We start from the raw sequence: 12,655 nt of genomic DNA, 5'->3' as shown, positions 1-12,655 counted from the left end.
ATTCTAAATATATTACATATTGTCAAATATCTGCATGCTAATTCTATTAATTGCTTGTCCATTCCTTCATATTTCTACATGTGTATCACATGAGAAAACTTCAATTTCTCAAAGTATCCACCTACTAAACATTCTAAGTACCATATTAGGGAAACTTGAGAGAATCAAATTCTCATGTTCTCCAGTTTTGAGTCAGAAAACTCTTTTCACAATGTCTGATTAATTTTTCTATCTTGGATTTCCGCCCTCAGACAGTAGAGCTACACATTTCCGTAACATTGAAACTGAAGTTTTTATAGTTTTTAAAAGACATCAAATGAAATTGATATTCACAGAAAATTAGAGAAAACAGAGGCAGTGAAATGCCAGTGCATGTCTCAGCACATTTCATTGGTGACACACTGCAGGGGCTCCCATCCTAAGTTGGTAGGCAGTGATGATATTAGTCACAAGGGAAATTTGAACACCTCATTAGATCCCTATTCTATGAAAAACACATGGTTACTTCAAAACGTCTGCAGAAAAGGACTTAAAATGTGTTTGTTGTGGTACAAAAATGCAAAAATCCAGGCACAGATTTTATATGCTATCCATTATTCAATGAATGTTTGAAGAATTCTCCTATTTTTCATAAGAACAATTATATGTAAATAGCAGAATGAAAAGCAAATATTAAAAGAAAAGTCAAAAATATGAAAGTATAAACTTATGCACTATAAAATTTTCATTGAATTTTTATTAAAAAAACGTATAAAAGCAAATTGCAAAGTGTAAGCAATTACAATTTTTCTTGTGTATGCAATGCATACAATTTGATGTGATAATTTTCCATGCTAATAATTTCTATAAAATACATTTATTTGAACTAATATATCAGTATGTGTTAATAAAAAGTAATCCCTTACTCTTATTGAAAACAGTACTGTTTTTACAGTACATATTCATCACTATAAATAAAAGTTGGTTCTGATATGTCACAATTTGACACAATACTTACACACTGATGAACATTGTTACTTTTGATAAACTAAGAAAATGAAGATCTGAGATTTTTTTTATGTTACAACAAAGGGCAAAAATGGATTCAATGCCCAGGATAATATCATATATTTAGCTTTCATGATTGTGAATTTATTAAAATGAAGTTTCTCCAGGTATCTCAAATGTGCACCAAATGAAGAACATGGTATTGTATATACAGGTGAACCAAGTCCTCCATCCATACATGGACAGCCAAGCAGTGGGAAGAGCTTTAAACTCAGCATCACCAAACAGGATGATGGAGGGGCTCCCATATTGGAATACATTGTTAAATACAGAAGTGTAAGTAACTCTTTTCATGTGATACCAGATTTCAGTGTAAGTTGACTTATGGTTTGTATCAAGTCCACAGACACATTAGTGCTGAGTGTATATTCAATAACATCAATGACAAAACTGATGTCCTGTTCCTGAAATTCATCATTATACGTTGTGAAATTCTGTGTGACTGCTGCTGCCTCTTGCTCCCTCACCATATTGAGGTCCCTGTTCCCTCCTGCTCCTTCTTCTTTATGTTTAAATTCGACACTCTAGTCGTCAGGATAGTCTTCATGGCTTTCACCTTGTGACTTTTGCTTGATATGTCAGGAGGTGCAGCTTTCCCTATTTTTCTGAGATGTTTTGAAGGATGTTCCCTTGCCATTTCTGCCTATTACTGGAGAACTCAGGACCTTTCATCAATGCTTCTTAGGGAAGGTGAGATTACGAGAAATAACACACTTCAGGTCAGAATCAAATTACTCTATCCTTAATAGTTAAAACCAAAAATGTCTATACTGAACTTGCTACAGTGTAAAACATATCTAGTATGTTTCATTAGCACAATAGTAAAGAGACTGGATGGGTAGTTACTAAAGGGGGCTTTTGATAGGTTTTGGGTGATAACGGATGGGCATTGGTAGAAAAATGAGAATCTCCAATGAATGTAGCTTTTTGAATAATATTTATATCTCTCAATTCAAACTTCTGAGTCTTCAAAAGAAAATTTCATGTGAATAGTCTGTTTTAGTAATTAAATAAAGTTAACATTTTTAAAAAGTCATTTATGTATTTGAAATAAATACATTTGGTGTAATTAGATTCTTAGATTTAACTTGTTAATTTAAGTATTTCAAGCGCAAATATTTGCTGTTTTGTGTTAAATCTTTCATTCAGTTAGTGGTTTTGTTTTAAAACAGTTTTTATATTTATGAGTGCCATAGCTTTTTCACCAGTGTTTCTAATTTCATTTATACAGAAGTAAAGTTTAAAACTTAAGCTGTTAACTGCATCTGCCTTCTGTTTCAAAGCAAAATGCCTGCTTTATAAAATTGAAACAAAATGTATCCTTACATATAAAGATTTCTAATGAACTTTATCAGTTAAAGAAGTTGGACATGAGGATTTGAGTTAGCTAGAGTGTTTCTAAAAACAAAAACAAAACAGCAACAAGAACAACAAAACAAAACAAAAAACATAGTTGGCATTTTAGTAGTATTCCTTTGTGCTATCCAGAACGTTTTTTTGAAATTCAAAAATGCTGCACATCATTGACTACATGTAGTTCATTAGCTTGCTAGTAGCATTTCCAGTCATTCTTGAAAACTAAAATGTTCCCTTGTGTGGCACTGCATCTATCTGGGTTCAATTCAGTTAGCACAGTAGTAAGAAGGACTCTGTAGATACTTGGGAATACAGTCATACAGTAAATTGAGTATTATGAAGAAAATTATGTGTGTAATTAAGAAATTACCACTCAGAAAGTGAATATTTTAATTCCATTTCTCCCCTAAATACATTCAAAAGGTAAAACAAGAAAACTTTTTTTTTTTCACAATGTAAATTCCTTAAAGTTCCAAAACTGTTCTGGAGACTGATAGTGGCCGTTTCGTCCATCCCTGAAGAGCAGTGCTTTCAGGAAATTTAGTCATGTCAATGCTGTGGTGTTCTTATTTATAAGAAAGATGAATGTCTCTTAAAGTTTCTTTTTAGATTGTTTGTAAGAATTACAAAGAAAAAAAAAATCCAGAAGGAGTCAGGTAAGTTTGAATCCCAAAGATTGCTCTATCAAAGTTTTCATGTTTGTCCTTGGTCATTGGAAAATATAAGAATGAAATTGTTGTTGATTAGGACTCTGTGACTAATCAGTATGTTTTTCTGCTGATGTTTTGACTTTTATAATCTTGCTACCGGTTGGCGTTGCTCAGTTGCCTTTCCAGCTCATCTTGCTCTGACTAGACCCATTTCAAATCTTGGCAGGCACTGCTTTGATTGTGTTTTGCCCTTAGGATTATATGTATTACTAAAGCAACAGTTCATCTGTTCTTTCCAGTTTTCAAAGAAATGCTTCTTGGAACCTGTGGCTTTCCGTGGAAAGCTCTACACTTTCTTCAGCTGATATGTGCACTTTTTTCCTTCTAATTTATTTTTTTCTATGTAAAATGATCAAATTTCATGAATTTTGAACCATACTGTAATTCCTACAGTTCCAAAACCTCCCTCCTTCCCTTACTACCAACACGCCCTCCACCTTCCTTACTTATCCCCCCCCCCTTTTAAATTTCACTTGTCTGTAACAGAGTAACAGGTAAAGATATCAACTAGTGCCCGGTGTGATAGCTTAGTAGCTAAAGTTCTCGCCTTGCATGTGCCAGGATCCTATGCAGGCACCGGTTCCAGTGATGCAGCCCTGCTTCCCATCTAGCTACCTACTTATGACCACTCTAAATTAAAAAGATTAAAACATATATCAACATATACCAAGTAGAAACACAGAACAAAATTAAAAATAACGTATTATTCCTGAAGAATATAGACAAAGGGTAAAAACAATAATCAAATTTCCGGTTTGCCAGATAGGAAATGGGGAAAAGACATGAACAGGTGCTTTTGAAAACATGAAATTGAAATAGCCAACAGACAAGGAAAGAAGCTCAGGTTCACGAGCCATCAGGGAAATGTAGACAAAACCATAACAGGATTTCACCTCAGCCCAATAGAATGTCTGTCATATACAGAAATCAGAAAAAAATAAATGCTTTCAAGAATAAGGGCAAGGGCCTGGCATAGTAGCCTAGCAGCTAGCATCCTTGCCTTGCACACACAAGGATCCCATATGGGCACGGGTTCTAATCCTAGCAGCCCTGCTTCCCAGTCAGCTCCCTGCTTGTGGCCTGGGAGAGCAATTAAGGATGACCCAAAGCTTTGCACTTGCATGCGAGACCCAGAAGAGGTTGCAGGCTTCTGGCTTTGGGTCAGCTCAGATTCGGTCTTTGAGGCTGCTTGGTGAGTACATCAATGGATGAAAGATCTTTCTCTCTGTCTCTCCTCTCTGTGTATCTGACTTTCCAATAAAAATAAAATAACGCTCAAGAAAAAAAAGAATATGGGCAAAAAAAAATCCGCTGTTGGTGGAACATAACCTAACGCAATATGGAAGACAGTATGGAAATTCCTCAGATATCTGCAAATAGGTCTAAGGTTTAACCCAGCTATACTCTTCGTTGGATTTTATGCAAACAAAACAAAATCAGCGCATTATTTTTGGCAGTGCATGAAACAAAACTGTTATCTTTTTATTTTTCAGTCTGAATCGTGTAAGCTACACGAGCTAAGATGTCAGTCATTATTTTGACTGGAAATGGTCAGTTCTTTTCAGTCAGAACACAGCGAAATTATTATTCTTATTTTTTCTCAAACAGATGTGGCTAAACGTCCACTCTATGGTTCACCTTCAACACCATCTTTAACAACTTTTCCAAAGAAAAGTTATCCATTTGTGAATTGTTTCTATGTCTGAGGCATTGCACCAAAGACTGTGCAAAGCGTGGTAGATTTCTATAGTGTCCCAGCCCAGCTTCACCACAAATTTGCGTGTAAGTTGCTCTGACACGGGCCCGTTTCAAACTGGCAGATTATTTTTATTGTTTCAGTACAGATCTCAGGGGAGTGTGCTGTAACAATTTAACAAGAATATACTGTGTACAGGAAAATTTTGGAATCTGCATATTCTTTCTTCACAATATGCCTTGAAGTTTTGAAGATCTCTTATGTTCATGTATTTAAATAATTGAAAACTGTGGAAAATTGGAATTAACTTTGAAATTAATGGGCCTATGACTGTTTATGAAGACGTGAACAATAGGAATAACGTAGAAGAAGTTAGTGGAGGAGGGGGATTTGAGGAGGGGCTAAAGGAAATCCCAGGGCTTATGGAACTGTATCATAAAATGATAATAATAATAAAGAAGTATAAAACAGAAATTAAAACTCAAAATTGGAAATAATATTGCATTAAAATAGAAATTACATCCAAAGGCATAAATGATATATGTTTTATGAACATCTTGAATATACTTTAGTAAATACTATTTTTTTTAAATCTTCATTGACTTATTTCAAGGATATTAGAAGTAATCTTTTTAGAGAAGCTGTGTGTGAAACACATGTGGATGCAAAGATGATCTTAAGCATGAGCTCAGTAATATTTATGAAAGCAAGTTTATGTAATGGTTGTAAATTTGCTTTTAGATATGGATGAATCGTAGGTTAAAATTTGAAAATGGCCTATTTTACCTTCTGTGCATATTGATGCTCTATTTACCTTTTCTTTATTATCTCTACCTAACGGCAGCTGTGTTTTATTGTCATTTTTCATTTATGCAAGTGTCTGTGTTTACTCTCCCAATGAAACAATGTTTGCCCAGCTGCAATTTGTAATCCTTCAAAGTACTGAACACCATGTGGTATTTTTAACACCACATGGAAGTAACTGATTATATTAATACAAAAAGATCCTAAATTGACTGATCACCAATTATTATGGCACTTGTCTCAGACTTTAACAGGGAACGTTGTTTCAGTTGTCAGGATTTACTCACTATGACAAACGTTACCTTCAAATTACGAGAAAAGAATTGCTTACCTCTAGTGAAGTCTATTTTATAATTAATCAAAATATAGTTAAACTTTTTCACATCTTGAAAACAAATTTAAATAGGTGATTGTTTTGCTGGGAATTAAGACTTAGACTTTTCTGTTTAAAACTGCTTTTCAAAAACAGCCATCGACTGGGAATCTACCTGTAGCATCTGTCAGCGCTCTGATCAGTTTTTCTCAGCATCCCAGTTATTTTGCCTTGCTATACACTCCTGTTGACAGACTTTCACTTTGTATCATTGGACAGCATATCTTCTCCCTCAGTACATGAACATGTTCCCCATATTTCTATGTACTTATGCCTTCTTGACTTACACCAGATTGTCAATCGCATGCTGTGAAGGTGTGTTTGGAAATACCATGCTTTTATAAAATGTAATTTTTATCTGTGAGCTATTATCTAAACTTGGAAAGGTATAATTAACCTCCACATTTAAAACGATGATTTTTCAAGAGCTTTTGGTAGCTAAATATTTATAGTAGCATTTATCTTAATACTGTCCACTTGTTTTGAAATATTATTCATAATGGTTCTTGATCATCTAGTCTCTCTGTTTGATTCCAAACCACTTCATCCATTGATTTTTCAAATAACATGCATTTCTCGTGATTTATAGTGCAATATAGTGGCATGGAAAATAATTTGATGTATGCAATAACTTTTTTCACTGAATAATAGCTTTTATCAAAAACTGTAAACTAAGAAAATCTAGAAAACAGAAAATATCATTGACATTTTCTCTTAATTGGTTCTTGATTCTTGTCTAATGCTGCTGTGCACATAAAACCATGTTTTTTACATTTTGTGAACCATTTAATCAGAAAATATATGTCTTATATACTTCTACTGATTTCTGGCTATAGTGAGTTCAATAATGAGCACAAATTAAATAAATTGCATAAATTGCACTGGGTGACAAACATAACGATATGATAATAGAGAAAGTATGCAACTTCCTGGAGATTATGCACCAGGAAGAACAATTATCCCATGTTATCCTGTAATAGAACATGCAGCTTTGTTCACCTACCCATTAAGAAGACAAAATTGATTGAAATAGAACCAGAGTAATAAAAATAGAATTACAATTCTCTGTAAACCCTTCATGAAAATTAACAAGTCTAATGGTAGTATTAAACCATGTATTTGGAAATTAAAGACTAATGTGCTAATGTTATAAAAAGCTTGGAGAAGGGCAGGAGGTCATTTTAACTACAGACTATTTCACATCAACTTTAATTTTATTGTCGATAAAACTTCATATACTTCAGTAAATATCTTTTATATGTATCTGTGACTTTTTCATTATTTTCTCTCTAATTTGGTGGTAGCTGTGGGATCATAATTATCATTTAATGTTAGCACACTAAATGATTTTTAGGTTCTAAGAAGGACTAAAGAAAATTGGTATCTTTCACTCTGTATCTCCATCTCTCGGTAAAACTGACTTTCTAATGAAAATTTTAAAATATGGCCCAGTGCGGTAGCCTAGCAGCAAAAAGGCCTTGCTTTGCATATGCCGGGATCCTATATGGGTGCCAGTGAAAACCCCAGCAGCCTCACTACCTATCCATCTCTCTGCCTGTGGCCTGGGAAAGCAGTCGAGTACCGCCCAAAGCCTTGGTAAGTTGCACCCACGTGGGAGACCTGCAGGAGGTTCCAGGCTCTTGCCTTTGGATCAGCTCAGCTCTGACCCTTGCAGCCACTTGGGAAGTGAATCATCGGACGGAAGATCTTTCTCTCTGATTCTCCTCCTCTCTGTATATCTGACTTTACAATAATCTTAAAAAAATAAAAAATAAATAAGGGCTTATTTATTAAAAAATAAAATTGTTAGCTGAAAATTAATTCATGAGGAAGAAGTTTTGTAGACTAGCAGCAGTCTTAGAGTCCACATTTGTTAGCCTTAATTAATCATCTTAAGCTATTTGGAATATGAAAGATCATGTAACATCTCAGTAGCTATAGAAAATGAAAATATAATTTTGGAAATAACATTAGAATTGGTAGGGAAATTAATAGAGTTTCAGTTGTAGAGAAAATGTGTTTTCTAATTAATAATGCTTAATTATTCCCTGGAAATTTAGAGACATTAGTGTTGACACATTTTAAAACAATGCATAGTAATGGATAAATAATATGAATGTAGAAATTTTTATTTGCAGTGACTGAAAATGATTTTTTTAATAATTGTATATTAAAATCATCTGTTTGCTGTCTGAATTAATAACCATGGAAAAGAACCAATCAATAAAGCCATTATAGTTGAATAAATAAAAATAACAGTGAACTTAATTTGAAAAATCCTTCTACTCCATGAAATTTTATGGATGTGAAAACATAGAAATTAATAAATAGAATAAAGTAGGCTCATTTTCTGTTGTTGCTGGCACTATTCTTTTGGAATTATTTTTAAGAATTAATGCGCAAGTCTTACATATCAATTAATGTTGTAAAACTGTGTGATCTTAATCATAATTTAGCATGTATCTGTTTTCACAAAAACGTATTGCTTGGGAGAATGTGCTAAAGCAAAATGAATTTTAGTAGCTGTCCTTCAACGTATAATTGACTTATTAATAATGGCCCATTTCAAAAAATCATCTCATTAAGTTACCTAGGGGAACATTTTGCAGCTAGATTATCTCAAAATATTCCCTGGGAATTTAAATTCTTTAAATTAGGCACTCTACGAATGCATAATTGAGATTTTGGTGCCTAGAGGAATATTTAGGTATTGCTATTCTTATGCCCTAGGAATAGCAATTATGGAATTAAAATGTCTCCTTTTTTCATATTAAATGGAAAATGAATTTTATCTAACTTAGAGAATGCTTTGAATGCATTTTGGTTCCTCTAATCAGTAGTCTATCTCAACTGATTGAGAGGTTTTTTTTTAAAACTTACCATTAAGAGATTTATCAACTAGTTTGTAAATTAGTATTAATTCAGAAGTTATGTTCTCTGTGTTGTAAATATCATATGAAATACTCAATTCTCAGAAACGATTCCTTTCTGAGTTTTGGATGTTTCTTTTCATGTATTGTATTGCAGATGTTATCAGTGGCAAGGTTACCCAAAGCCATGAATCATTCCATTGTATAACAATAAATTTTGTCTTGGGATAATTCTGATTTCAGTCATTGATTTATTTCAACTAAATCTCCTCTCAGAGTCACAGCAAAATTCAATCCTATGGATTTACACACACACACACACAAAATTCCAAAGTACACTGAGAGCTTTACCAATATTCAGAATATACCAATAATTAGGATAATAGCAGAACAGAAACGTGCAGTCTACCACCTCATGCATTCTAGGGCCCAATGTAAGCTTTCAGTTTTCCTTTTTTGACCCCCGCTATAAATGTTGATACACAGCAAATACATAAAATATGTTGTATCTGTATGTGCATATTTTCAATATATAACAGTGAAAGCCAATATATGCATTTTATGTGTGAATATATGAATATATTCTTCTCAAATTGCTTTTGAGTTTACAGTTATCTTTTACTATTTGATTTTGTGGTCTACACCAATAGAGTGATTTAAAGTTATTTGAAATAATTCACCTACACGTGTTTTGTCTACTAGGGGTTATGTATTTTTATAAGGCTTTATAAGGCTTAAAGTGATTCTGTGGCAATTTTTGGACACAATCTTCTGAGAAGGACTCCTAACTTCTTTTCATTAGTTAGGACAAATAAAAAAAAAATAAAATGGTAGTTGATTTTACCATGCCTGCTAACTGTGACATTACTTTGCCAGGAAATATCTGGCTGGCCAGACTAAGGCAGGCTTGCTTCTTTGTTAGCCGTCTCCACTGCACTTTCTCACTCTGTACCAAAGTTGCAGTTTTTCTCTGTGTCGTTTCATAACTTTCAAGATGAGGTTATTGCACATTCCAGTTCACCATTGCGTTCATAGAACTGAGAATTTCTTCAGGGTTCAATTAAGTCAGAATAACTCATTGATGGATGAATGAAGGATGAAGGTATTAGGGAAAATCTTAGCAGTTTAGTATATTCATCCTAAAGATTTTAAAATCATATAATTTGCTCTTACCATTTCTGTTTGGTGAGTGATTTAGACAGGTTACAACTTTTATTTTTCCCATGGTATTTCCAATATAATTCATAATATTATAGATATCCTGCGGAAGATACTGTTTTTGACAAGTCCCTCTAATTGTAAATTTCAACTTCTTGAAAATAATGCAATCTATTGTTATTTTATTTTTTTACTTATGTATGAACTTGGAAAATTCCTGGATATTAAGGTTCAAAGTTAATTCTGACTGATGAAAAATTGATGTCTTTATTTTCACAGTGCACATAATGACTTTTTTAGAACCATCTTAATGTTGGATTTGTCATCAAAATTTTGTTTTAATTACATTTCCCATGGACATTTTGAAGTTCTTTTACATTATTGTTAATGTAATGAATGTATTATTTTGAAAATCATCCTTTTTTAAGTTATATCGATTTTTTTCTGCTAATTGCATTTACAATATTCATTTTGTAATGCAGGACAGATATCCCAAACTTCTCTTTTAGAAAAAAATCTAGCAAGATTTGTAGCTTTAATACATATGGAATTAATTCTTTTATTTCCAGAGTTTTTTCATTGTGAATCATAGTCTTCATGCTAGCAAAGACCGTAGAAATTTTTCGGCATAGTTACGTTTTCTCGTCAAACAAATCTTTAGTAACCATGTCTGGAAATTGCTTTTAAAAACGTTTTAGACTTCTTCAGTATATTACACATTGGTTTTTATTTTTTCTGTCCATATTATTATAAATAAATTTTTATAAAGCAAACACTAAATTTATGTATATGCAATTAAAAATATGGAGGTAAGTAATTAGCCACCAAATCATAAAGGATTAATTATCGCGTCAAGCAAAACAGTACATATTCTATAGAAAAAATTAGAAATAGTAGTGAATTCACTGCTGTGGCAGCATCATTTATACTTATAAACAAAATATGATTTTTAACATTAACAAAATTCTGTTCCTTCACAAATGCATTTAATCTTTAAAAACAAATTTGGAATATAGCTATTAACAAGGGTATATTTCTTTTCCTTTATAGAAAGATAAGGAAGATCAGTGGCTGGAGAAGAAGGTGCAAGGAAATAAAGACCATATAATTCTGGAGCATCTCCAGTGGACAATGGGGTATGAAGTTCAAATTACAGCAGCCAATCGATTGGGATATTCTGAACCAACAGTTTATGAATTCAGCATGCCACCCAAGCCAAACATTATTAAAGGTAAGCAAAACTATATGCCATTAGAGATAAAATATCATTTTATAGTCTTTCTGGATTTTGTATTAAAATTAAAAAATGTTTTTCATAAACCATGTAAATTCTGAGTTCTCCTCATGTTACTTCATCCCATGTTCAAACGTTCAGTGTTTCTTGTGTAAAGGAATGGGTTAGGCTGTGAATGTGTCAAAACATTAACAATTAAAATAATGTGGACAGGTTAAGAATAGAGAAAAGCCAGAAGATAAGAAAAATGGATGAAAGTCAATATGAAAAATTACTTTGAGATCAGAAAAAGACTTTTGCTAACAAAACAACCTCTGTTAGTCATGTGGAAACTAATGCTCCTGTCCAGTTACCCTTGGCCGAAATCGGACTCAACTTGTTTATCTAGGCCTGACCAAATGATCTGATCATGAAAAAATAAAACTGTTGCGCAGTGAAACAGAAACACTCAAATTTTAGTTGATTAAGAGCCATAGATAGAGTCCAAGAATGGACATAATGTGGCAAAATGTTCTTTTTTGACATTTAACAGTGGTCATTGTATCACTGCATGCTAGTGGAAGCAATACCTTGGTAGTCCACAAGAGGGTGTTAGATTTTTTTCGGATACATTCCACAGCAATAAAATTCAGTAACTCATCCTGATACAAAAATCAGGTTTAACTTTCTTATTCCGATGCCATGTTCATCACATTGCAACATTTATTTTCATCTTAAATTTTACTAGGACTACATAATTTTGGGGCAGAGTGTGCATATGAGTGTGTGTATAAGAACATTTCAAAACTATTGTAGATGAACGGAATGAAAAGAAGCTTATGTCTATTTAACACATCAGGTTTTTAATTTCATACTCTTTTTTTCAGAAAACACAGTTCCATTAGCCTTTTGAAGAAATCCTAACTGAGGATTTCAAACTGTTTGACCTGAAAATAAGCTTATCATTAAAGTCTGATTTTTGTGAATGTTTTGTAGTAGCTTAAAGTATTGTGTTCACCATATACAGATAAATCTCATAAGGGTATCAATATTGGTCCATTTTATTTTTTAAACTGAAAACTTTTCATTTCATTCATGCTATTTAAAGTTCTGATAATTTCAAATTGAAATTGATAACATTTTCATTAGTATTGACATAAAACTCAAGTTCTCAAAACTGAAAAGATTTATGTACTTAAGATTTCAGCTAAAATAAATACTAATGTCGGCTGCCCTTTGGCCCCAAACTTCATGTTGTTTATGAAGTTGTTAACCATTTGTGCTCATAATATTAGCCAATAAATGCTACTAATTATAAGCCAGACATCCCAGATAATACTCTGAGTAACTTATTTTCTGATTATTTTTCCATTTTGATTAACTTCTGTATTTTCTACTTCATCTATACTCAGTTCATATTTGGAAATA

At 32.8% G+C, this 12,655-nt stretch overlaps 1 protein-coding gene across 2 annotated transcripts in view; it reads left to right on the top strand.

Annotated features, from left to right (window-relative positions):
* Nucleotides 1-12,655, top strand: part of NCAM2 (neural cell adhesion molecule 2) — a 494,137-nt gene that overhangs the window by 446,617 nt on the left and 34,865 nt on the right. For both annotated transcript variants that reach the window (XM_058661261.1, XM_058661260.1), the window contains exons 14-15: nt 1,202-1,323; nt 11,065-11,245. In XM_058661261.1, coding sequence (XP_058517244.1) covers nt 1,202-1,323; nt 11,065-11,245 — 303 coding nt within the window. The remainder of the gene's footprint in view (nt 1-1,201; nt 1,324-11,064; nt 11,246-12,655) is intronic.

Source organism: Ochotona princeps, chromosome 3, assembly GCF_030435755.1.
Source record: "Ochotona princeps isolate mOchPri1 chromosome 3, mOchPri1.hap1, whole genome shotgun sequence".
NCBI lineage: Eukaryota > Metazoa > Chordata > Mammalia > Lagomorpha > Ochotonidae > Ochotona > Ochotona princeps.
This window is presented reverse-complemented; position numbering and strand designations above follow the sequence as displayed.